This window comes from Cyprinodon tularosa, unplaced genomic scaffold (genome assembly GCF_016077235.1).
Source record: "Cyprinodon tularosa strain WSP-4 unplaced genomic scaffold, ASM1607723v1 ctg24, whole genome shotgun sequence".
Lineage (NCBI taxonomy): Eukaryota > Metazoa > Chordata > Actinopteri > Cyprinodontiformes > Cyprinodontidae > Cyprinodon > Cyprinodon tularosa.
In genome coordinates this window covers 73,512-100,823 of record NW_024038896.1, presented here as the reverse complement: position 1 = coordinate 100,823, position 27,312 = coordinate 73,512, and the positions used below count along the sequence as shown (strand labels likewise).

The 27,312-nt window shown below is 39.2% G+C and overlaps 1 protein-coding gene across 4 annotated transcripts in view; it reads left to right on the top strand.

The window, feature by feature from the left end:
* The window catches only part of kcnq3 (potassium voltage-gated channel, KQT-like subfamily, member 3), a 94,005-nt gene extending 67,732 nt beyond the window's left edge, over positions 1–26,273 (top strand). For 3 of the 4 annotated variants that reach the window (XM_038287457.1, XM_038287459.1, XM_038287458.1), the window contains exons 3-16: positions 6,828–6,918; positions 7,015–7,141; positions 8,650–8,822; positions 9,324–9,497; positions 10,476–10,586; positions 12,123–12,218; positions 12,361–12,455; positions 12,539–12,565; positions 18,170–18,369; positions 18,456–18,561; positions 21,371–21,502; positions 21,588–21,683; positions 21,778–21,865; positions 23,683–24,342. In XM_038287457.1, the coding sequence (XP_038143385.1) occupies positions 6,828–6,918; positions 7,015–7,141; positions 8,650–8,822; positions 9,324–9,497; positions 10,476–10,586; positions 12,123–12,218; positions 12,361–12,455; positions 12,539–12,565; positions 18,170–18,369; positions 18,456–18,561; positions 21,371–21,502; positions 21,588–21,683; positions 21,778–21,865; positions 23,683–24,342 (2,176 nt within the window). Of the gene's footprint in view, positions 1–6,827; positions 6,919–7,014; positions 7,142–8,649; positions 8,823–9,323; positions 9,498–10,475; positions 10,587–12,122; positions 12,219–12,360; positions 12,456–12,538; positions 12,566–18,169; positions 18,370–18,455; positions 18,562–21,370; positions 21,503–21,587; positions 21,684–21,777; positions 21,866–23,682 lie in introns of all 4 variants that reach the window. The other variant, XM_038287460.1, reaches the window with a different exon arrangement.
* The last annotated feature ends 1,039 nt before the right edge of the window (positions 26,274–27,312 follow it).

The following is a 27,312-nucleotide window of genomic DNA, read 5'->3' as shown; positions in this document are numbered from 1 at the left end:
GGAGTTGGAGGGAAAGGGGCTGCCATTCGGCTGGCGTTTGACTGGGAAGGGCCATTTTGAATGGCTGCTACTGTAAATTGAAACGCAAATGTTTTTCTCTGTAATCTCACCAGGCATGAGCTTCTGGTGTCATTCAATGTCTGAGGTTGAAGCATCACATCTATTTTCATTTTCACTATTACTATCAGGCAGGGTGTTGCAGTGTTGCTCTCACTATCTCTACAGTCACTACGACACTCCTTGAAAATCGGGTCAACGCCTCTGATTCAATCTCTGCTATAAACGCAGACAGAGGCTCGTTAAAGGACAAGCCAGAGATAGATCCTCCTCTCCATCGCCTCTTATGAGACTTTTACCCAGTGTGATTTTTCATCATCGCACGTTTGGTTCTGTTAATAACTTCACAGTGAGACAGGCGCTGATTGATAAATGAGCTCAGAGTCAGAGGAACGCTGTTGATTGATGAGCCAGGGATGCCCTTTAGGAACGATTGATCGGCCCGAACGGCCTCAATAACAAGTTAAACTTTATTTCTGGTCTGTTGGTTAAATTTTCCTTGATTTCTTGGCAGTATCACTGTCACTAACATGCATGAACAATTACCTATTTAATGTTTATAAGAAAACCTTAAATGTATGGTTGGGAATCAGAAATTCAGCCTCTCCATTGTTTCCTTCAGCAGAGAAGCAAGAGGTGGTGTGTTATTTAACACTGTTGATGGAAATGCAGGGGTTCCTCCAAATACCTGGTTTGATAGAATAAACTGTTGTTGGGGGAGTATTAAAAAAGCTTTTGAGACCTGCTGTTTCTGTGCCGTTCAGTGGTTAATGGACTGTTTCCGCCGTATTAAGACACAACAGCAGGAAACGTATTCCAGATGTTAGGACTAAAAACTCCAGACATTAAGTTTTAAAAAGTAACTATACAAAAAACACAAAAGACCTATACAGTTTTGTGCCCCTAAAGAGTTCTGGGATCAGGGGTGGGCAACTCCAGTCCTGGAGGGTCTGTATCCTGGAACTTTTAGATATTTTCTTGACTTAACACACCTGAATCAAGTAAACAGATAATTGAAAGGACTCTGGAGGAATTAATTGCATATAGAGGAGGTAATTAAACCATGTGATTCAGGTGTGTTTGACCAAGGATGAATCTAAATGTTGCAGGAAACCGGCCCTCAAGGACTGGAGTTGCCCACCCCTGTTCTAGATGTTATTTCCATTTTTAAAAAAGTAGCATGTCTGTGTGATTTAGCCAAAATTCAAATCTTCAATTATGTTATATGAATCCCATTTGCTAATACATACTTTGCACCTTGGTTTTAACGTTTTCATAACCTCGAATGCTCTCTTGTTCATAGTCCATAAGGGCTTTACTTGCTTGCATGGATCTGCATACTAGCTCTGACTCTCTCCCTTCATGTGTTTGCAGAAACTAGACAAGGTGACAAGTAAATATGAAATAACTTTGTCATTCTTTTCTTCTCTAAACAGTTTTTGAACAAAGATTATTGAAATGCCTCAGTGAAAGATAAGATATATATTTTTTTGTCTTTCTTTATTTGGACTTTTCACAACCTGTTCTTGTGGAGTTTTCTGTCGTCTTGTTTATCTGAAAAATAGTTTTTGGAATCTTACTTCATATCCTACAATATAGAGTGGCTGAGGACTTGGTTTTCAGTTAATAAAGCAACAACATATTTAGTTAACATGTTTTTGCACATTATAATAGTCTGGACACCTCAATAAGTTGAGACTACCATAAATTTACAGCATTTTAGAAAATTAGTTAATCAAACTGAACTCAAAGTGCAACAACACTGCCTCTTTTGTTCTGGAAAGGCAGAAATGTGTTGAATCCTTTTTAGCTTTAATCTTTTGTTATGGTCTGATGTAATATAATGGTGTCGTAATTGTGCTGTGCATCTTCAACACAGCTTAAGTTACTGATTCATGATGCCATAATGATAAATCAACAGTGGACGATGTGATGTAGCTTAGACCTCAGAGTAATAAAAAAGACACCCTATGATCAAACACACTACTAAAAGCTTTGCTAATAACCAAAACAGAACAAAATACAGATATATGCTGCTACAGCCGAGTTTTAATCACCTCTACTGTCTTCTACTGCAATTTTCCAGAAATCATGGGCTCAGGTCTGCAACTCTGGTAACTGACGGTAAACAGGAAAACCCTCAGCTTTTATTGGTTAATCACTTGGTCAAAGTTAAAGACCAGTAGCACAGAGAGTTGCTAGATATCAATGACCTAAAAGGTAAATGTCTAAAGGGTCTGTTTACAAGATGTGTATGGTCTGTAGATATGTTAACGGCTCTTTTTCTGACAGTTGTGGACAAGACTGAATATCAGGGGTGTAGAAGTTCATCAGCAGCTCCTGTGGAAGGTTGCTTTGAGGGACTTTACCACAGGAACTCAAAACGTGTTCCCAGCCTCACTCAGTGCTCGCGGTCAGTAAGCTGGTGATCCACTGATTGGTGGAGGCTGGCACAGTGAGGGGGCTGATCTTCTGGTCGAGGATGTTTGGGTTGATGTTGTTGAAGCCTGAACTGAAGTCTGGGTGGTTGAGATGGTGCAGCAGGAAATGTAGTCCCAGTTTAACTGCAGGCAGCCCAACAAGGAGCCTGTCATGACCTTCAGATGCTCCAACACCAGAAATCAACGATCTCATGACTACAGATAGCAAGTCTTTAGTGATTGATTTTCTGTTTCCCTTATCAACTTTAGATCAGGGTTTAAATAGACTCGAACCAAACTAAAATTAAGAATGATCAAAGGTTAGAATGGAATAAAACAAATTTAAGATAGAAAATACATTTCCAATCAGCTGTGACAAATAAATGGAAATAAATGCCTATTTTTCCCAACCATTTAACACAGATGGAAATTAATAATTTCAGTATATCATCAAATAGGGTTAAGTTGATTAGTTATTAAACCTTTAATATGTTCTGCATCTGGAATGCAATAAGTCAGAGTAACTGAGATTTAGGCATAAACATTTAGCATTTCATACCAAATGTTGTTAATGTTGGTTTTCAGTTTTAAGTCTTCTAATTTCTGACTCAGCAGCAGTTTGCTCCCATCATTATTCAACATCAGGAAAGCCAACAGCTGCCCTGTTCGACAGACTAATGAACAGAATATAATAGAAAAGAAAAGTCGTTTATGGCAGGAAAAATGTACAGCAAAAAATACCTTAAAACACACAAAAGGGATTTGTTAACCATGTAAAAAATGAAATAAATTTCATAAAAATTATATTTTTGTATTTAGACTCTCCACTGAACTCTGACAAAACCAAATGGAGGAGAAGCAAATGATCTGTCATCGGGGGGTTCCAGATCACTGGGTAGTTGTGTTTTAGTTATGGGTAAGGTTGGGGAACCGATTATCATGCTGATTGATCTGTAATCAGGCATAGTTGGGTTTTGTTTCACAGTGAGAATATTGTACCTGGATAAAAGGTTTAAAGGAACAACAGATTCAATAAGAAATCTATAAACCATGCGATCCATGTTAAAACTTCTTGCTTGATTTTAAAGAATCACATTTTTTTCAGCATATAAAGACATTGTTTTTGCTTTTTTCAAACAAATGGTCTTTGTGCACCATAACAAAAACAGCTCAATGACACTTTCTGTCCACAGGTATCTCCACCTGCAGGCCATAGAATCATGCATTGACATCACTTCCAGAAGTTGGCTAAAACTGTCCTGCAGGGTCAGCAAATCCAAGCCTAGAGTGCTAATATTCCTCTCTCCGCTCCCACCACTGAACTGTCACTGGAAGACGAGGTGCATCCTCACTAATAAACGTCTCCGGTTGGCATCATTTCAAAGGGCTGCAAATCTAAACTGTTGTCAGGGTTGAACTCTTAAAGCAACCTGACCCGGCTGCAGCCTGAACTCTGTCCAGCATGAAACCAAGCAAGAAATAATAAATCACCAGAGAGCAAAATGAGAGTAAAGCCCACAGAGATGATTCTGCTGTAACAACCCCCTTCAAACAGACCACTAGGGGACATCTTCTTGCACAGGTTGAATTCTAAGAACACATTTGAAGAATAATCACTTCTTAATACACTGAAAATATATCAAAAACCTATTAAATGTACTCAGACTGGGCTGTAATCCAAATGTATTTATATTAAGGAGTAAATCAGGACTAATATGACTACCGTACTCCAACCTGGAGTTTAGTCTTTACTATTGCATAAATTTGGAGAAAAAATGTATAAATAAAAAAAGATTTCAGTGAGATATGAGCATGTAAACTTGCTGATGAAGCACAATGATATCCTTATCCTGGTGTGCTTCATTCCAGCATGTCATAGCAGTTATAAAAACCTCCTCTGGGATCCTGGCTTTAATAAAGGACACACTCTTATCTTGTCCCTCTGTCTGAAGTCATTACCACCGCGCTGCTACCGCCCTTCCTCACCGCTATTTGCATAAAACTGAGTGATTTAACTGTCAGAAATGCAGCGTCTGCACTCACTTTATTGAATCTCGTCCATAAATTGGTTGTTAGGAATCCTCCAGGGGCGTATCAGCACCAGGGAGCCCCATCAGGGCCGGACCTCCTCCGGGCTAAAGGATATAGAAGGAATTAAAGAGGATGGTTGATCATTAATGCCACTTGACTTTGAAAAGCAGTTAAAGCATATGAAGCTTTTGGATTTGGAATAGTTTTAAACATCTTAGTATGTTTCAGTATTTACTGGGACGTCAGTGTATCCTAAAGCAGATATTTTCGCTGTATTTGAAGGTGTTATTGACCCATATGATGAGTGAAGTGAAACTCTTTGACCTTTTGCTGTGATTAAAAAACAAAAAAACAAGGAAAAACAATTCCTCCACCTCTCTGTCCTCTGTGTGTCCCCTGCTTGGATAAAAAGCTTCATTACTTCGACCTCCTCCATCCGAGACTCCGGGTTTGGTCTAACACTGTCGGCAGCAGGCCTTGCCTCACCTTGCCCTTGCACAGGAGAATAGATGGAGAGAGAGTTCTCCTTTGATGTCCTGCTGGCTTTTTCTCTACAGGAAAATCTTGATTGCCAATCACAACACAGATGGGATTCTGTGCTCCATTTATTTGTCCAACAGGCAGGTAATGGAGTACCACAGAGAGTCTCAGCGTTCATCCACACTTTTAGTTCATCTAATAATATTAACAGTTCAAGGTATAAATAAAGCCACAAGATAACTCGTTCAGTTTAGCATTTTATTGTGTGTATTTTTATATCTTTCAATCTAATTTAAACATTTTTGTTTCAGTTTAAACTGACATTAGTTTGTTTGTTTAATAATTTGTTTGAGCTGATTTCTTTGATATTATCCAAGTAAAACTAGTTTTGTTCCATAAATAATTCTCAGGAAGTCTCCTCTTTTGTTGCACTCTACGTTTGTTCCTTTTAGTTTGTTTTTGCAAATCATTAGACAATATAAACTTCTTGTTCAGGCTAAAAACAGAACACATAAAGTATAACATCCTGATTAATGATTTAAGATATTCCTGCTTTCAGTACCCTCCATGTGCTGCATTTAATGGGCATCCTCCTTGCTCTCTGTTTAGAACAAACCCATAAATGCTGAACAGATGGTAGATCTATATCTGCAAATCATATTGAGCAAAGATCAATGCTCTTTTGCTTGCAACAGGACTAAAACCAACCTTAGAGGAAAAACAGCTTTAAGCTGAGAGAGCTGAAAAGTATTACCTCTCCAAAGAAGTTTCAGGAAAATCCCTGATTGGCATCAATCTTTCAATTAAATCTTCTTTTAATTAATCTCATCTACTTCAATTTGTGATCCCATCTTGCGGCACCAAGATTGTTCTTCATTGTAAAGAGTGAAAATCCAAAGCAATTTATAAATGTTGATTTTGTCGTTTAAATTGGGGTAGTATCTACAAATGTAAGGATAAGATGTGATTTCACTTTACCAGTATGTCTCAAAGTTTACACTCCCAGCCATGAATATGCCACAAGGGTACACGCACAAAGACTGGCGTAATCATGCCTCCCACGCCCCCATTTGTGGGTCCCACAGATAATTTGTAACGTGGCACGGACCTCGCTTGTGTCCCTTATTCAAGATAGGGGGATTCAAAGGAGCTTCGACGAACAAGTTCTTCTACTGACAATCTCTGTATTCATAATTTGCAGAGTAAAACAAGTGGAAACTGATGTATGTCAGCCTTAGTTATAAACTGAGCATTAAGCTTTTTAAGCCAAAATAGCTTTTTTGTTGGAAGTACAGGTTGGTAGTATTTATTTGTGTTTCTAGTTTTAACACTAGGGGGGCAGTAGTGGTCATGGTCCATTAAACACGTGCCTGACTTATTCTAGGTTTACACTAAAAAAACAAAACATTCATAGTTTGTTTGTTTAAGAAATAAGTGAGACATGAAAGCAGGAGACACATTTAGACCACATTTCCTAAAGCCCAGAATAAATGGGTTATAAAGTCACCCCAACCGTTTATGTTTCTTAATTGCCAAATATCTGCCTGTGAACATCCAGCATACTAGTCCAATGTCCATTATTATTTAATAAAGGCACTGAGCAAAATCAGAAAATAACTGGGCTAAGCTCACTGGTCATAGATATGTAGCCTCATTTTAAAGGAAGACATCGCCCTCTAGTGGTAGCGACAAAACAAACCTTTTTTTTCTCCAAAATTGTTGCTCTATTTTAACAGATGTAGCTCATAAATATGACACTGTTATATGTTTTCTAAAAATGCAATCACTGCATGGGTGCTTCAGCTCTGAACTGTTTTTTTTTTTTTTTCCTTTCTGCAGATTTCTAATTGTTCTGGGATGCTTGATCCTGGCCATACTGACCACATTCAGGGAACATGAGAAGGATTCGGCACACTGGCTGGTTATACTGGTGAGAACGACTCAGTCCCTCAGCAGCCGATGTAACTGAAAACTCCTAACACACAAAAAACACACATGCAGCCAGTTGAACATGTTGTTTCTGCAGGAAACGTTTGCCATCTTCATATTCGGAGCAGAGTTTGCACTGAGAATCTGGGCAGCAGGTTGTTGCTGTCGCTACAAAGGATGGAGGGGGAGGCTGAAGTTTGCTCGTAAACCACTGTGCATTTTGGGTAAGGAGGTGGAATCCTAAGTATGTTACGTAATTAGATTGATTAAGTCTTTTTCTTTTTATTTAAACCAATAATTAAATACAGAGTGCTGAAAATATGCTATGGTTAGATTTGGTGGGTTTAAAAGTAAAGGGAAAAAAAATATATATAGATGAGAAAAATTCCAAGTTGTTTTTATTTTCTGTCCTGAAAGTCAAGTAAGTTTATTTATACCCTTAAAGGGCAGATTTTTTTTTTTAAGAATTGTCCTTTTCTTTTGTTCTCTCACTTACCTTTCAGGGCTTCCATAGAAAGCACAAAATAAACCACAAAAATGTTAAACTATCTGGGCAGAACGATTGATACTACCAGAATCTCTTTTAGCATTGCACTGAACAATTCAGCAGCTGTCAGCTCCTGTCATTTAGTTTCTGTGAACATCAGGACATCTACAATCTCCCTCGAGCACCAGAAACCCTCAGTTTGTCCAGAATTAGAACAGCTTCAGCCGTTTAAACTCCAACCAAAGATCTATGGAAGCCTAAATCCAACCTTACAGACCCTGCAGCTCTTAGCTGCGACCAGGCTGCAGAAACATCAGCCCAATAATGATCACAGGTTTCTCCTTTGCTGACTGATGTGGGTGTGATTGATTATTATGTTTGTTTAGATCACACACAAAAGTACATAAAAATGATGTGATGGGAGTTATTGGATGGCACATGTAAAACTTCCCTGTAGTTCCACCACATGGTCCAATACCCCCTGTGGCTAAGAAATGCCAGTTATTACAAACATAAAATATTGAATACATCCCTATCCAATGGTACGGACAAATTAGAAATATATGGAATGGGAAAACTGCAAAATATCAATCAGAAATAAAGCTTTGTTAGATGTATTTCTAATACATTTTGTCTATTGCAGCTTTCTTTAAAGCTATATCCAAATAGTAATGAAAGCTTGTTGTTGGGATATAGCAGGCCTTTGGATGTTTTGTAGCAGCTTTGCCTCATAAATGGTAAATGGCATGTACTTATATAGCGCCTTTATTCAAGTCAGCAGACTTGACCAAAGCGCTTTACACTTCATTCATTCACCCATTCACGCACACACTCACACACTGATGGTGGCAAGCTACATTGTAGCCACAGCTGCCCTGGGGCTCACTGACAGAAGCGGGACTGCAGGTGAAGTGTCTTGCCCAAGGACACGACACTGAAAGTCGGAGTCGGGGCTTGAACCGTCAATCCTTCGATTTCAGGGCAAACTCCTACATCCAACTCTACTAAGCAAAGCCACAAGAAACTTTTACTAACCTATCCTTCCTGCCACCATAGAAGCTTTAGAATTATGTTTTTTTTCATTGAACATTGAGTAAAAGCCTCTGTGGACATCTGCATCCTATATCTCTTGAAAAACTTTGAGTAGTAGATTTCTTTTCAATCTTAAAAAAATGTATTGTTCTTCTACTAAGACTCCTTAATTTATCAATCTTCCTCTTACAACTTTTCCTGGCTCTTTTCTAGACATCTTCGTGCTTATTGCCTCGGTGCCAGTGGTGGCGGTGCGAAACCAAGGTAATGTGTTGGCCACGTCCCTGCGCAGCCTGCGCTTCTTGCAGATACTGCGGATGTTACGCATGGACCGGAGAGGGGGGACGTGGAAACTCCTTGGCTCTGCAATCTACGCACACAGTAAGGTACGGCTGAAGGAACTCTAGAGAGAAACGAATGCATGTAAAAATACGGAAAGTTAATCCCATCAATGATTCAAGTTGCTTCTAAGATTTAGAAAAACAGCTAAAATGACCAATTCTCTTATTTTTATATTAATCTTTTGCAAATGTGTGAATAAAAGCTCAAAAAGCCTTTGAGACACAGATGACTTCTGGAAGTTGTCATGTAGTTTCAAAGGTGATGCTTTAAGACGGAGAGTTCATCACTGTTATTGAGTTATTGATCTACATGTTACTCTCTGCAGACTTAAAGCCTCTTCTGCTGCGGTATCATTTAGTTCTTAGAGATGTTTTCAGATTTACTTGTCACTCAAAGAAGAATCAATCAATTCTCTCAGGGGCGAGGCGATCAATAGAAGGGAGATTGCATTTGTCTTGATACACCTGAAAAGTATAGCGTCATATAAACAGCATAGGCTTTGCCACTGGGAGGTTTTAACATTGTGGGTGTTGGTGTGTCTGCAGGAGCTGATCACAGCCTGGTACATTGGCTTCTTGTCTCTGATCCTGGCATCTTTCCTGGTGTACCTGGTAGAAAAAGATGATGGTTCTGGCAATGTTTCTGACCAGGAAAACCCCACGGCGCAGACTCAGCAGCAGGACTTTGACACATATGCCGATGCGCTGTGGTGGGGGCTGGTACGTACAGTATGGTGCTAGACAATGCAATGCCGTCATAACTATAAGGTATTTGCTAAAATAACCTTTGGACTGTAGTGTTGTTCAGTGAATACATGCCCATCTGGTTGTGTCTGGAGAAAAAATGAAAGTGTGATAAAAACTCAAATCATAGTCAGGCCATTCACTCTACGCACATAGTGTCTGACATTGCTGTCAGCATAAGACTTTAAAAGTTTTTGAAACATTTACATGTGAGTTGTATTGCATAACATAAAGGTCAGTGTTAAATACAAAAAAGTGCTCAGAAGGCTTCCAGTAAAGTCCAAAAAAATAATAAAGAGTTGTTACAATATCGTGATTCCTTTATCTATACTGCTTTATTTATAAGTTAAGTTGAGGGTGAACAGTCAGTTATATTATTAAAGTTTTTTCTTAGGGAGATTGTAAGCTGGAGTATTTTATTTTCCAATTAAGCCCTCAGAAATGCCATGATACAGCCACACCATAAAACGGGTGGCACCCACTAAGAAACTCATCTTCCTTTGAAGACAAGTGTCTGGGTTGGAAGAAAACTGCTTTATTTCATAACAAATGATAACAACTGTTGACTTTGAAAGGCTTAATACAACAGAATATAAGTTTTTTAAAATTTGTCTTTTGGGTCCAGCAATCTGGGGAAGAACTGTGAAATAGAATGAAAGCAGCTTTATATAATGCTTTAGTTTCAGCAAACATAGCTACATTGTGTATATAATCTTCACCCCAGTTTTAACAGTTAAAGGCCAAGAGTCCTTTTCCATATAAAGAAGTATTTGTGTACAAAGGACAGTCCAACATACACGCTAAGAACAACCATCCGCTGTAACCAATGTTTCTGGTTCTAAAGTAGGAAGATCACCTGTCACAGCATCTTTTATAAAGGTAATGTTGTGCCTTTGCAGCAGATCGACAGAGATCATGTGATTCAGATATCTCTTCATTATCTCCGTTCTACAGATCACACTGACCACCATTGGTTATGGGGACAAAACCCCAAAGACTTGGGCTGGGAGACTGTTAGCTGGCACTTTTGCTCTGATCGGAGTTTCCTTCTTTGCTCTACCTGCCGTGAGTACATTGTTTAATGTAATGGCCGTACGCTGATAAGATACGTTGTTATGGATAATGAGGTTCATATTAACAAAAGGTGAATCCTAAAAAGATGTCTTAGGTGTTGTCTGATAGGTTCTAGAGCAAATTTCTTCTCACCAGTTAAAAATGAATAATTAAAAGAGAGAAAGAAATGAGAAAGGTAATACTTTACATCCCATCTCATGATTATTAGGCAAATCCAATAGAAAGTAATAATATTATGTTTTTAATTAGAATGGATTGAAATTGAATTACATTCAGTGATGCTATTTATAGTGGATGCATTAGAAAAGTGGTTGGAAAACTGCATCTAACTGCACTAATTCCTTTATTGTAATGCTGCATCCACGGCCACAGAGGTGGCCACAGCTAAGATGATGTTTGACAAAAACAAACATTTCCCTACACTAAAACTGAAAACTTCCCATGCAGTGCTGAATACGCCCTATGCCATACATCAGCTGATTTAGTTGAAATGAAACAACGGTTTATTTTGAAGTGTTTGCAGTGTAACAAGTGAGAAGCACAAAATAAAGTTATTCCGTACAAAAAAAACAAAATCCTGATTATTGATGATTTTACTTCTTAAAATCAAATCTAAAATGTGAGTTTTGAAGTTTTTGTCCAAACAAAAATATGAAACAACAAAGTTATTTGCTGTGTTCTTTTGTAAATAATTTAATGTGGGGCAAACCTGAAGTTGACATGCTTAACATTTCATGTTCAAGCATGCTTAGTGTGAGGGATTGCATTTGAGTCAATGAGTCAATGCAATCAACTGGTTTTCCTTAGATAGAAAACGTTGAATTAATTTGACTATGATCTGGTAAACTGTAAAGTGCCTTGAGATGACGTGTCTTGTGAATTGGTGCTATATAAATAAACTGAATTGAATTGAATGTCCAGGATGCGTTGGGTCTAGACCTGTCCAGGATGTACCCCGCCTCTCGACAGTAGTAGCTGGAGATAGACACCAGCACCCCTTATGACCTCGCTTCGGATAAGCGTGACGGAAAATGGATGGATGGATGAATGTGTGGGGTCTGCAGAGATCTAAGCTTCTCTTTTCCTGAGCCTAGGCCGTTACAAGTTCTGAATGGAGAGAAGACAAGGCCTTAGGATGCTTACTGCAAATATTATTGCCCCTTGCGCTCTGGACCTGTCCCCTTTTGTGGATAGGCAGGCCACACAGTGATCAAGAAACGGGACAAACCGAATAGAGGAACTTCTAACAGCTGCAGAGACCTGAATCGAATGGTCTCTGAAGAATTCATGAAGGGGGAATAAAGTCAAATTTCTCAAAGGCCACAAGGTAGTAGCTATCTTGGAGTTGGCTCGGGCAGATCAGAAGCACAGTGGTTATATCAACTGGTTGCCTTGTTAAAGAATAAAAAATGTGAATAGATCAAAGCAGCTTTAAAGAGTTTTTTAGGTTAATTGGTCGGTCCAATATTAAGGTTCAGTGTAACTTAGAATCAGCAGACCACACTGTTGATTTGGTTTTGATTGCAGGGGATTCTCGGTTCTGGCTTGGCTCTGAAGGTCCAGGAGCAGCACAGACAGAAGCACTTTGAGAAGCGCCGACACCCGGCAGCCGGGCTTATACAGGTGAGACACGAGACCTTAAAGAAGACGGATACTTTTCTGACAAGATCAGACTCATTCTCTTCATGCCTGGTGGACATACGTATATGGATGTACAGTCACATTTCTGTTCTGTTCTTTCTTTTTTGTTTTTTTCTTTATCCAGTCTGCCTGGCGGTATTATTCCACCAATCCAATCAGGGACGATCTTATTGCCACATGGAGATTTTATGAAACCATCATCTCTCTTCCCTGCTTTAGGTAAGTGGTTTAGTTTCTCATCTATATGTCGAACACATAAATACATTTTAGCTGACTTTATGTCCTTTCTCTCTGTATGAAAGGAAGGACACCCTGGAGGCCATGGTCAGGTAGGTCACCGAGCTCCTGCAGAGATGCTGTAAATTACAGAGCTGTGCCCACAGTAAAGACTCTCTGATGAAGCTTTAATTAGTTCTACAAACTGCAGACGGATAATAATGAAAATTTCCTAAAATACTCCACCCAATGTGTCATTAAATAGCTTTATATATTAAGATATTAAACCATAACTCGGATAAATGACTTATTGAAGATCTTGAATATGACCGCCCACTCACTCTGCAGTCTCTCACACTAACATTAACACCGTTTAATCTGAGGATATTTTTTGATTACTTATTAGAGAGTCCATTAGCTCTGGCTAAATTATGACTGACAGTTTAGGTCCATTAATTAGAGCCGGAAACGAGGAGACTAAGGGGTCTGAGGGAAGATGGATTTCCACTTTATCACTCAGCTCAGTGACAGTAACAAGTTTCTGCAGTTCATCAAACTCTGAGATTTCACTGGAAATATTTGATTTATTGATAAAATATGACCACTTCTGCTCTACTGAAGTCATTATGGGTGTACAGCCCCCACCCTATTTATTGGCACCCCTGGTAAAGACGTGTTTTACTGCAGTCCAGCTGACCAAGGTTGTGTAGTATAAAACCTACACTAAAAGAAAAGCACAGCTCAGACAAGAAAAGGTCAAACACAAGAAAGAACCTCTAAAAAATCATAAGCATTTGCATCAGCAGCTTAAAGCATGCATAAAGAAAAAAATAAACTAATCTAATTTTCAGGTATTCGGCTGTAGATCAACTAAAGTGGTTGGGGGTCATCATCCTGTGGATGGTTCAGTTGGGGCTGAGATCTGGAGGTTTTTTTCCCCTGCAGTTGTTAAAAAAGAGGCCACTTTATTAGACACACCCTGCTTTTAACAAAGACTGTCTTTGGGCTTTAAATTATCCACGTTTTAGAGTTGTAAAGTGTGCAATCTTAAGATCCCACACACCATAACACTACCACAAACAACAACACAACAGCAGCTGTAGCACAAGATCCAAGTCGGGACAGATCATTTTAAAGAGACATTTTGTACTAGAAAATTATCTTTAAAATAGCCTTAGTATTTAACCCTTTATGACCCTTGATGAGCAGACTGCCACCTCAGTAGTTCGGCACCAGAGATGGCAAAAGTACTCACTTTCCGTACTTGAGTAAAAGTACAGATACTTGTGTTAAAAAATACTCTGGTAAAAGTGGAAGTACTGATTAAACTTCTTTACTCAAGTAAAAGTAACAAAGTACAGGCTTGTAAATTTACTTAAAGTATAAAAGTAAAAGTAGAAACCACTTTTTTCATGCCGTTGCCTACATTTTAAATGGATGTCTGCCAATAGGACTAGATCTCCGTTGTGTTCATTTTCAATCATCTCGTCGTCCATGCTACTATGCTAACGCCACCGCCACCAAGCTGCAATGATTTGCCGCCAATGAATACCGCCGAATCTGTCGATTCATCTTGTAGTGGTGCGTCAAATGCAATGTAGATTCCCATCCAATTAGATTGAATTTGGTATTGATGACGTGAAAAATAATAACGGTAACTCCATTGAAATGATTCAAAACTAAAGTAACGAGACAATTTATTAAAATGTAAGGAGTAAGAAAGTACAGATATTTGTGTAAAAATGTAAGGAGTAGAAGTAAAAAGTCGCCATAAAAATAAGTAGTAAAGTAAAGTAAAAATATCAGAAAAATCTACTTGAGTACAGTAACGAAGTATTTGTACTTTGTTACTTCCCATCTCTGTTCGGCACAGATGCATCTATAAGACTGTAGCCTTGTTTTCCTGAATAAACTTCAGGTCGGAGGTTCTACGGATGTGATGTCAAGCGCATTCATGTTAAATGGCTATAACCTAAGAACAATCAATGAGTTAGAAGCGACCAGCATCCAGCTCAACTCAGACACCAATGGAAAATCCACTTAAGGTAAAAAAAAAATAAGATACAAATAGTCAAGTATGAACTACACACTAAGAACTACGCCCATTAGATCCTATTTCCTCATGTTGTGCAGAAGACAATGGTTTTTGCAGTAGACCAATTTTTTAGATTGTTCACTGTATACAAGATCAGCTGCATCACATTCAGTTGCTTAAATCTCCCTTTCCTGTTCTGATACTCCGTTTAAACTTCAGCAGTTTATCAAGTGTGACTAAATGCTTTGACTTTCTGTATGTGTTAACAGTAATTGAACAGTATATGACCACCAAATTTTAGTTTGAAAGTGTCTCTTGGCTCAGTTTGTCAGCTTTAAGTTTCACATTTCCTCAGTAGCTGTAATGATTTATTACCACCATCAGCATTTGGCTCTCCTTATTGTATTCATTATCTCGGCTCCTTTCTCAAGAATTAGTGTTCTTTTTTGTGTCTACGGAGCTATCTTTATCATTTTCTCCCTGTGAAATCCTGCTAGCATTTATATTCCCTTCATAACACAGAAATAAGAAGATGTCAGATATTAAATGAGGCAGTGAGACAAGGACACAGAAAGGAATCTCATCCTATAGGATCAGCAGCTGGGACAAATGAGTTGGACATTATCTGTTTGCTTTGACGGAAGAGGTGGACCTCATCCAATAACTAGAACAGCTTTAACAGAAGCCTAATGAGCTATGTTCTATGTGCTTGGGGAAATTAGAGCTTTCATCAACAGTTTCATGGCTAATCTTTTCCCGAACAGAATATGATCCTCCATCTGAGGTAATTTACAGATGGATGAGTGTTTTGTTGATGCTGCCAGGAGACCCTTTCAGATCTTCTTTTCCCAGTTTATTGTTATTCCCTTTATCTCTACAAAGTTTCATTTTTTCAATAGAAATAAAAAGATTTTCAGTGTAAAGACGAAGCTCCTTGAATAACTAATTTGTGTAGCTACAGTGAGCTGAAAACATTGGGTCCTCTGAGCTGTTACAGATAAGATGTTACTTTATTTTCCTCCTGTTGTGTCCCCTCGTTTAGAAAGATCCGAGGGATAATCACATCTCATTTTCTGCCCTTTATTCGCCGAGGAGCGTTCAAAAAGAATAGTCCCTCCTTCTTTAAAGCGCTCCCTTTCTACCCCCTCTCAGCGCCGTAATCTGCCGTGCCTTTTCTGCCCTGAAGTCACATAGAGGCTCATATTGTGTCGTCTGTGGGAGCAAAGTCCCTGAGAATGCTCCACATTTTAGAGGCCTTGTTTAGGCCGATGTCGGGTCCGATTACTCCCCCCACCTCCATGCCTCTTCCGAGGGACACAGGAGTCTTATTTTACCAAGCGAGCTGCGTCTTTGTCCAGCCAAATATTGTCACAAGACCAATCTCCTTGGGCTCTTTGGTGCTTCCTCCTGCCTGATGGACATCTCCGATTTGTAAAACCAGCAAAACACAAAGAAATCTCTGGATAGTTGAGGAAATAACCTCTAGATAGGAAAGGCGGTCGACATTATGTGTGTAAGCAATAATTCAAAACAAACAATCAAATGAAATATTAATGGCTCAGCAGATACAAGTCAACCCTCTGCCGTGGCCGTCTCTGAACACAGAGGTTATTCTTGTAGATAATCTGTGTGACAAACCACAAACCATCAGGAATGTGAACAAACTGGAAACATGAATGAATGATCTGAGACCACTTTGTTTTATCACACTCTGGGAAATAATATTAAAGAAAATCAAATGCTTCCCTGCAAACAAGTTGCTGTCAAACATATTAACATAAGTTGTTCTATTGAGGGGAAGGTTTACTATGCTGAAACTGTTTTGTCAGGAAAGCTGTAACAAAAAGTTCAACTAAAACCCAAATTGCTTTTTGTTTGCTAATAAACTATATATAGGGATTTCAGATTCTGCTTTCTATGTGTCTCAAGCATTAATATGACATTGATATACTCAACATTTCTCTCAGGTTGGAATGTAGAGTTATGGTCTAAAACTGATACGATATGTTGGAGCTTTCGATTTTTTAGGTTAGGGTTAGCAATTTCATAAGCTTAGCATTCAGTAAGTTTATTTAGCATGTATTCATTCACCTGGTTCCTTGATGCCACGGGGGCGGAGTGGCGTAGAGTCACCCCCACTGGTAGCTTCAGACATCTCTGACATCCGGTGGCTCCAACCTGATTGGCTCAGGTGTACTGGCGTCCTTCACAGTACATTTATTCCCCCCCTGTCATTTTCTCCAGTAGACACTCCATGTCGTACGACCACACTGTTGCGAAACTATCATCACTACATCATCTCTATGTTTGTGTCGTCATCACTGTAAGTTTCATTGCTGGTGTCAATTACATCCAAGATCCTGGCCACCCTAATCCCCCTACCTCCCAACCCTCGCCTAGCACTGACACTTTAGACTACTTTATTAGGGGCAACAGTGGCATTGGATGTAGGAGTTTGCCCTGAAATTGAAGGATTGACGGTTCAAGCCCCGACTCCGACTTTCAGTGTCGTTGTGTCCTTGGGCAAGACACTTCACCTGCATTGTCTACTGATGGTGGCCAGAGGGCCCGGTGGCGCCAGTGTACGGCAGCCCTGCTTCTGTCAGTGAGCCCCAGGACAGCTGTGGCTACAATGTAGCTTGCCACCATCAGTGTGTGAGTGTGTGCGTGAATGGGTGAATGAATGTAGTGTAAAGTACATGCAATTTACCATTTACCATTACATGCTAGATGTAGGCAGTAAACTCTGGTATTATGTTAGTTGTACTTTAAATCAGTGTTTCCCGACCTTTTTTGACTTGTGTAGCCCTTTGGGCATTTTGTCTTACCAGGAATACCCCTTTAAGCCAAAAGTATTAATGACTGCCCAAAAGTGGAACATAAAATAAAAAAAATTTCACTTGATTCTTATGCATTTTATGCTTTCCATCTCAAATAATAAGAAAAAAACATAAATATGTTCCCTGGAAGTTTGTAAGGAATCGAAATGAATACAAAATAAAATCCTATTGTAAACCTTTATTTATAAAACTGGACTGTCACAGTTGAGTGGAGGTTATTGAGGACCCAAATGCAGAGATGATGAAGAACTGATCCCAGCCCTATTTTATTTTATTACCTAAGAAATATTTTCTTGTACCCCTTGCAATGCTCTTATGGACCAGTGCGTTTACACATACCCAATCAATTGGTGTAGTGTCCCTTTAGACACAAATAGACAAAAATAAAAATAAAAGATGAAGTACAGCAGTTACCTCTCCATCACTTTGAGTTTGCATTACAGTATGTTGCTTTAATAGTGGAAGGAAGTAAAATTTATGTGCTGTGAGGTTTAATGGTTGCATTGTTCCACTTGAATGTAACAGAAAATCTGAGACAAGATTCTTTCATGTGTGTTTATCACATGCATTTATTTTGCTGGAGAAATTTGGTTTCATCTTATTTTCAACACTGCAATTAATGAAACGGTTCTTATTAATGTCAAAATAAGACGTTTTAATTATAACATTTGCTGTTAGAACTAAGTTGGAGGGCTGTCTCTATACTCCAGTTAATGATTAATCGATTACTAAATTAGATTAGGATTATTTCAATAATCGATTAATCTCGATTAATCCTATTAATTGTTTCAGCCCTGCTTAGTTGATTTCTTTCCTGAATCTCCTGCTCTTTTCCACTTTAGCCAGAAAGTAAGTTTGCTGGAGCGCGTTCGCCAATCCAACGCAAGACCTTCTGTGGCTATGGTCAGGAAACCAGTGATTAATGCTGATACCATTGAGGAGAGTCCCTCCAAGGAGCCCAAACCCGCCGGCTTCAGTAACCGTGAGCGCTTCCGCACCGCCTTCCGCATGAAGGCCTACACCCTGCGCCAGAGCTCTGAAGGTAAGAGACTAAAGCCCAAGGCTCTATCACCCCTCTGTCGGTCATTGTACAGTGGTTCAGTTTATTTTCTGCTGTTTGTCTTTCAGACACTGGAGCTCTTGCAGACCCAGTCCTAGAGGACCGGGGCTTTCCCCCAGAGATCCTCCTAGAAGAGATGATCCCAACACTGAAACTGGTCATCAGGGCAGTCAGGTCAGAAACTGCTGAATCAGAACTATATAGTTAGGCATCAGCTCTTACACTTTAGACAGATTTTTAATTATTGGTTTGAAATCAGTAAGAAATCAGCCAAAGTCCAAAGAACCTCTTTGCAAACCTGAAGCCAATGGTCCACCCATTCATGTTAACAATTTCTTGTCCTTGGGGATGGGATGTGGGGATATTGTTTAAAAGGTGGTGTACCAGCTGCAAATGTCATTTGTCCATGGCAAAGCAACCAAGAGACACAGGAGTGACAACAAGGCTAAATCCCAAGGACAGTTAGACAAAAAAATACTTAAAGGCTTATGGCCGAGTACCTGGAGAGAACCAACACATGCATGGTGAGAACATGCTAACTCCACAAAGAGATCGAAGACCAAGATACAAACAGAGTTATTTGAGTGTTTAGAAACTGAAATCTTACTCTCTAAGAAGCTTTAACCACCAACATTTTCAGACTCATTAAAGCTACAGGGTCTTTAAAGTTTATACAAAAAACATGTGGCTAAAGAACCATTGAGTCCTGAATTATTACCCATTTATTTCTGAAAACTACCAAAGTTTGTTAATTGCATTTTTTTAAAGAAAGAAGCTTGTTTTATGTCAAACTTTCTGTATAAAAATCCATTTGTTGTTTGTTTTGCACTGCATTAGCAACAGAGGATTTTATTGTTTTTGACCACACTATGTTACCAGTGCTACCTAGGGCTGGGAGATTGATAGTTTTTATCGATTCAAATTTTCTGTTTAAGAAAACTTAATTTTTGAAAAATTAAGATTTCTTTTCACCAATGGTCTTCCTGGCTTTCCATATCTGAGACTGAACTCAGTTCATCACTTTTTATTCTTAGATGTCTCCTCATAACTGAAAAACTGTGTTATACCACTCACTGAAAACATTTACTATGTCGTATTTACATTTGTGAAACTTGATTGTTTCACAGCATTTTTAACAGCTTAAATTTCGTTGCCTTTTAAAATTAAGGTCACCTCCATGTGGGCATGATTGAAATAAAAGTTTTTGAAAGCAGAATTTGTAAATATTCATTCTATTATAAGAGTTAAGTGGGAAAACATAATTGATAAATTAGATTTGATAAGCAAAAAAAATGTGATTATTTTTTTTTATCATATCGCTCAGCTCTATAACTAAGGGAACTCAGCTCCATAAATAGCAAAGTAATTGGTCTATAGGTTCAAGCCTGTGTGCTCTGCATGACCTTTCTTTTCAGCAGGACAAAGCTAAATGTGTCGATAGCAGTAAAGTTAACCAGAGCTCACACATGTTAACAGTATGCTGATAATCTATAGGACACAGAGCTGACATAATGCAGAAATTGAATCTGGCGTGAAGAGCTGTGAGATGAGTGATTAACCCTGTGAAAGCACTTCTTCCTTCCATCCCATTATTCTCGGGCTGAATAGCATCCTGAAAGGGAAACTCAGGCATGAAGGGTTTTGATTTCAGGACCCCCAAGACATTCTGCTAAACACCGGAGCTCCTGCAGCAACCGCAGACTCTGGGAAGAGCTGACGATAACAGCTTAGTGGGTGGCAAAAAGGTCTCAAGGACAAGAGCATTTCAAAGAGCTGATGGATGACAGGATCAAACTCAAGTATGCAAAGCGTTAACACCAAAGGAGTTGTTGTTATGCAGTTTCACTGTAAAGAACGGGTAGAATAAGGAGCCCCTGTCATGTGACTCTGCTCAGTACAAATAATTTCACAGGACATGGGTCAAAGCTTAAATAAAACATGAGTGCCCATGTTTATATGGCAGTCGAACACTGAGCTCTTTACCAAGCAGTCTTGAGAGAACTCTATCAGCTCCTGATCACTAATCTCCAACTAAATGACAGTAAAACCAAGCAAAGACCTGACTTGGAAGATTCAAATATTACCTGTAGTGTTTGCACTCTTTCTCTATCCACTCTAGTCCAGTAGGAGACTAAAATATTTAATATTTTTGTTTAGTACAGTTTTTTTTTAAGGATTTTTAAAGTCTAAATCCCATGTAGGTGGTTAGATATCTTATTGGGATGCTTTATCAGACACTCTTTGGTTTTGGGTCATGTCCAACAAGGAGGAGACCCTAGGGATGACTTTGAATTTGTTGGAGATAACTTAAAGCCCTTCTTAGTAAGGAACTCTTTTTGATCCCCTGGGAGAATCTAGCAAAGGTTGCCAGAAAGAAAGGTATCTGGCATTTCCCCCTCAACCTCTTATCTTGTCGCCATCTGTCTGATATCTGAAGGGCTGCACATCGGAACAAGTGGTAGTACTGTTGGCTTTTAAATGTAAAGGAAAGCTCAGTGTTTACAGCTTGAAGCTTGTGTGGATTCAAAAAATTTTCTTCTGTTTCCTCCCTCCATAAATAAATCAATATTAGATTTCAGGGTCTGTACATTGCCCGTAAGAGTATCTGTGTGCATTTATAGTTGCATTAATGGATGCCGTACTGGTCCAGGGTGAACCTGCTGTTCCCCTATTGAGATAACCATAATACCTACTCTAAACCTACAGTACAACTGATCTGTCCAGGATGTACTCGTCCTCTTGCCTAACAACCGCAAGATATAGGCACTAGACCTCCCGAGGTCCTGCAATGATATGATAGTAAAAACAATGGATGTATGGATAGTGTAAATGACTGGCTGAATTAAATGTTCCTTTCTAGGTTTAGAATGATCCTTCCACCATTTTGGGAGAATAGTTAGTTCAACTCTAAGATAAGTGTAATTCTTTACCCAGTAGAGCTATTTTCCAACCTGAAATCCTGATCCTGGACTTTGCTTCACAGGATCATGCAATTTCTCTTGAACAAGAAGAGATTCAAGGAAACTCTGAGGCCTTACGATGTCAAAGATGTGATTGAGCAGTACTCTGCTGGACATCTGGACATGCTCTGCAGAATTAAATACCTCCAGACAAGGTGAGCAGAGAAATAAAAGTTTTGAAGGGGTGAATTAATTAAAATGTCTCATATTTGCCATAATCAACTTGTTTCTTCTGTAAAGGATCGACATGATTCTTGCCCCTGGACCTCCCCTCACCCCTAAAAGCAAGAAGCCCCAGAAACCACCCTTTAACTACCCATCCAATCAGTCACCCAGGTACAGTACACCATTCTACAGTACATCCCCAGCATTGCATAGCAAAGCCTCTACTATGGCTGGACAGTTTTCACTTCATTCCTCTTTGTTTCAGGCATGAGTCCTACTTAGCCAAAGCCACGTCAATGCCAGATACCGAAGACCAAAGCATGATGGGTAGATTTGTCAGGGTGGAGAGACAGGTGAGGGTTATTACAGCTCATATACTTGTTATACACTTCTGTTTGGTTTAAATGTCGGGTCGATATAAAAGTAAAATGTTTTGAACTATGGAAAACATTGAAACCAGAAAAATGCATGTTAGATTTTAGTCTGTCTTTCAGATATCCTAAATAATTGACTTTTATTTTTTTTTCAACCCCTAAACTTTAGACCGGTTCTCTTTTTTTAAAGGAAAATTCCGGTTTTTAACACTTTTAGTCCATTTTCTGTAGTGTCGAGGATGAAATCGAATGATCGACACCAAAATTTTGACAATTGGTCCTGTCTCTGCTATTTGGCTCATGCAGAATCCCCCCCTGGCTGCTTCAGAATGGCTTCCATAGTGCATGTCCGATAATTTACTTAAAACAACCTTAAACGTTCTTTTTTTAAAATATGCTACTCACCGGGTCATCAGCGCTGTTCAATGACGTTCCAAAAAAAGTTTCGTAAAGAAAAAACGTTCCTGTAGTGTTTTATTTAGCATTTTGTAAATCCCATTGAGTTCTGTTGGAATAGTCAATATCCCTCCGCCACCAGAAACGGAAACGGGGCCTGTTTACGCTTAGTTGTAGTCTTTTCGCAAGGCCCAAGTGTTTCTGCTCCACCCTGTGTACTCCGACGTTGAGGTGCTAACGTCTCTGTTAAACACTTTAAAAAACTCTGAAAATAGAATACGAAAGGTGGATTCTTGAGGAGGACATATTGGACTTTGAGTTTGACGGTAGAGGATACCGTCGCCAACTAGTGGTCTGGAGTATGCAACGCTTCAGATTCGAACGGGAAGCGGAAGTTTATAAGCGGTTGTGATGTATCGGAAAAATTTTTTCTGGTATTTACAAAATGCTAAATAAAACAAGACAGGAACGGTTTTTCTTCACGAAACTTTTTTTGGAACGTCATTGAACAGCGCTGACGACCCGGTGAGTAGCATATTTTAAAAAAAGAACGTTTAAGGTTGTTTTAAGGACATTATCGGACATGCACTATGGAAGCCATTCTGAAGCAGCCACGGGGGGATTCTGCATGAGCCAAATAGCAGAGACAGGACCAATCGTCAAAATTTTGGTGTCGATCATTCGATTTCATCCTGGACACTACAGAAAATGGGCTAAAAGTGTTAAAAACCGGAATTTTCCTTTAACTTACAGCTGTGGCAGCTGATGCAGTCTTCCTCTGGTGTAGTTCACCAGCTTCAATGTTGAATGTGTTGTCCATTTAGAGATGGTTGTAGTAAGGGATTATTTGGGCGTCTTTAGGATTATTCTCTGTATATATGAGAAATGCATGTGGGTTAATTTAACAGGTTAATAAATACTCAAATCAGCCTCTCTTGCATAAACAACATTACTAAAATCTAATTTCTTCGACTTATTGATGCCCATTTTAACTTGAGCAGTTATATTTACTATGTTAACATACCACAAGCCATTAAGCTACTACCATGTGATCTGCTAATTCTCTGTTTTCCAATTTGAGAGCAGTAGGACAGTTTTAGCTAACAAAGTGGGAGGCTGGTCCTGATGCATTATGTCTGGACAACGCCTTAAAAATGTATCAGGTTGCTGGCTGCACTTCACATAGAATTAATGTGCGAACTGTAAAATTCAGAAGCATTAATTCCATTTATATTTTACACTACTTCTGTGTGTGGACACAGGTGGAAAACAACTTCCTGTTGTGATTATTATATAATTTATGGCTAAAGTTGAATCCTTCATGGTTCTAAAAGCCAAGTTTTGATGATGGATTCCTTTTCCTGAGCTCATGGGGCAGATTAAATGTGTCTCTGTCTCAGGTGGAGGACATGGAGAAGAAGCTGGACTTCCTTGTGGACATGCACATCCAACACACGGAGCACCTGCAGGTGGACTCAGCAGGCGATGCTCGTATGACCTTGGAAGCCTGTGACCAGACCGCTAACGGTGAGATCAGGCGGGTTTTTCTCAACTACTCCGAGGTGTTTCCACAGATGTCTTACCAGGTGCCTGTTAGCAAAGTGAATCAGACCTACAGCAGAGGACGAGGAAGCAGGCATGGGGTCGGGTCGGTGGTAGGGAACCTTGCAGCACCAGCAGCCATCCCTACGTACACAGAACGTCCGACCGTGTTGCCCATCAGCTCCCTGCAGGACTTGTCTGTGGGGCCGGGCAGGACCACAGGGGGGCGGGGGGGTGACTCGCCGCTCTCTCTCCTCTCTGTTAACCACGAAGAGCTGGAACGCTCGCCCAGTGGGTTCAGCATTTCCGTGGAGAGGGAGGGTGATGTAGGGATGGATGCGTCAATGGGGGCTGCTGTGGCGACGGGGGAGGCCAGCTGGACAAGACCCAGGCCGAGCTACCTGGCTGAAGGGGAGACAGACACTGACACCGACCCCTTCACGCCTAGCGGGGGGGCACTACCTCTCTCCTCCACTGGGGAGGGGTTTGGGGATGCTGAGTGGAACACGCCGCCCTGAAACAAATTGGTCACCGCGACTCTGAGACCTTAAATCCAACCCATGCCTCTATGCTCAAAACCACTGGGTCAAAGCCACTCCTTTGAGCTGAATCTTCGGGAAGAGGATGGGTCTCAACCGCCTCGATGCTGCACGTTCTAAACGAACCGTTATCGACCTACAGTGACCACAAAAGTCCAGGTAGAGCCATGGCAACGGGTCTGACCCGACAAAGAAAAAAAAGGGAAAGAAGACCTTTTGTAAAAAAAACTCTGTACAGTGCACTCATCACAGAACAATTTAGCGAAAAAAAAGAACATTATACATTACTATATACACCCAAAAGCTTTACTGCTGCAAAGCCAACCGCACTGCATGTAACGCATGCGATTTTTAGTGTAGACACTGCAAATTTCAGGATATATCAGGAAAAAGAACAGAGATTGAATGGAAACTTATACCTGCTATGCCATTTTGTAAAACTTATTTTTTATACGAAAACATATTTGTTTTTGCATGGTTTGCATGATGCTGCACCATTCTAGGGATGATAATTAAGAGGGTGATACTGGAACCAAAAGTCTCCTGTCTGTTTTACTTGTTTCTCACCAACCATCTCTGTGGGATCTTGTTGATATCACTGACTTTTTTGTATTTATTTTTTACAGTTCTTTTCCTTTTGTCTGTCTTCTATTTTTGCAGGAAGTCATCTAACAGATTTACCAAACAATACAGTTAGAAAATATACGAAACACTAAAGTTCTGAGCTGGCACATGAATCCAGGGATATAAACTGCCTGCATGTCTGTCATTCATAAAACAATGGGATATTTCTCAAGGATGAGCATTGGCTTATATTATTAAAAAAACAAAAAAAAACACTGTCTATTAGAAGGCATTAACCCCCTCCCAATGTTTTCCATTTGTTTAGATGTTATATGGTGTAAAAATCATTTAAGAAAAGCTTTCTTCAATATAAAAATCCATTCAAAATGGCCCTAAATAATATATATAAAATATGTATTCATCCTTCTTGTGAATTCATGATAAAATTTTATGTTTTATCTTAATAGGTACATAAGTTTTCACACTTCTTGCTAAAGCTTTGAGGTTCTGACATGAATCCACCTTTAATAAATTCAGTTGGTTGAACATGACTTGGAGTGGAGCAAACCTGTCCCTACAAGCTCTCCCAGTTTAGTCTGCAGATTGTGATTTTAAACCAAGTCCTCAAGTTAAAAGGACTGTATAAAGAGCTATAAAGAACTATGTCAAATCACAAAACCTGTTGATGGATACAAACCCTTTGTTTTTTAGTACTGAGCATCTAAAACCCTTCACAGGGCCCTTCCTAAATACACCAGTGTACCACCCAAAAAGTGAGGCTTTGGTAATGAGCCAATAAAGCCTTCATGGTAGACTGATCACATTAAAGCCAATCATATCTTAAAAACATATGGAGGCTGAACTGTATTTTCTTAAAAATTCACCTGAGAGATCATCAGACCAGAAGAGACTGAACTATCTAGTCTGGTAAAACGAAAGCAGAAGATTAAACTCCAGTTTTCAATGTCTGGAGAAAAAAAGTGCTTTGTGTAAATCAAAGCTATTGCCACCATATTATTAGCTGTGGCAGTAACAGGGTGAATCGCACCCACAGCCATGATCGAATGCCGAGAACCTCAAGGATGCGTCCCTCAAGATGTTCCCAGCAAATCTGACTGCATGAGTTTTTGTTATGTCAGGCTAAATAAGCCTTTCTTGTTGACGGCAAAATGTATTTAGAGATGCTTGGTAAGAAATGAACAAAAATCTTTGGAATTCCACAATTTGTTCTTGTACCCAATAATACACTGGAAAAAATCCAGAACTAGATATGTCATTTTTTTATTATTGAAATAACTGCATTTCTTCTTGAATTGAGGAGGTAAAAGAGAATTTTACCAATGGAACAAGACAATTTACATTTAAAATAAGAAAAACACAAATGCATTGTTTTATTTCAAGTGCATTTTATCTAATTATCTTATTTTAAGAGTAAAAATACTCATTACATTGGCAAATCATCTCATTTACCTACTCAAATTAAGGGTAAATACAATTAATTTAAGACATTTTTACTTATTTCTAGATCGTTTTTACACTGTAGATCCGGTTAAGGATTGTTTCTTAGAGCAGTCTTTGATACTAGACTAAAGCTCAACTGTAAACATCTGTGGAAAGATACAAAAAATGGTGCTGCCAATCTAACCTGACTAAGCTAAGAAGCATTTGGAGACACACCCTGACAGATTTGAGGCAGTTATCACTGCCAAACATGCTTCAGAGTGTTGAGCAAAAGCTGTGAATACTTATGAAACCTATTATAACAAGCCTTTGGTGGTCAAAAAATCTCTATAACTTTCCTAAAACCTGATTTTACCTTAAAATTATGGGACTGTGTAGATCTCAGAGAAGAAATTGCTACTACAGTTTCAGACACTTCAGTGGCATAAAATGTTAAAGTTTTAATAATGTTAAAAATAAATTTGTATTGAAGACAAGATCCACACCTAAGACCTGCACTTTGCTATTTTGATGTAGTGGAGAATATTTATAAATTTATAAAAAAATATATGTGACAGAGCAAAGCTGAAAAATATTTATTTGCCATTTTCAATCATCTGAAGACGTGAAAAATTTTGGGTTACCTGAAACAGCCAATTTTACTACGGTCCTTCACTCCTGGGATGTTTTTCTTTCATGTTAAAAGGTACATTTAAATTTATAAATATTAATGCATCCCTTTAAATTTAGAAAACTTTCTCACAGCTACTGACTTTATTGTATTTTACTGGGATTTTATGGTGAAACTACACAAAGTAGCGTATGGAAGTAAGGTGGAAGTAAAGCAAACCTTGGTTTTCATTGTTTTCAACTAATCTTAACGTTGACTCAAGCTGCATTGTTCAAGACAGTTTAGTCTGATGGCCCTGAATAAAATCCAGTTTA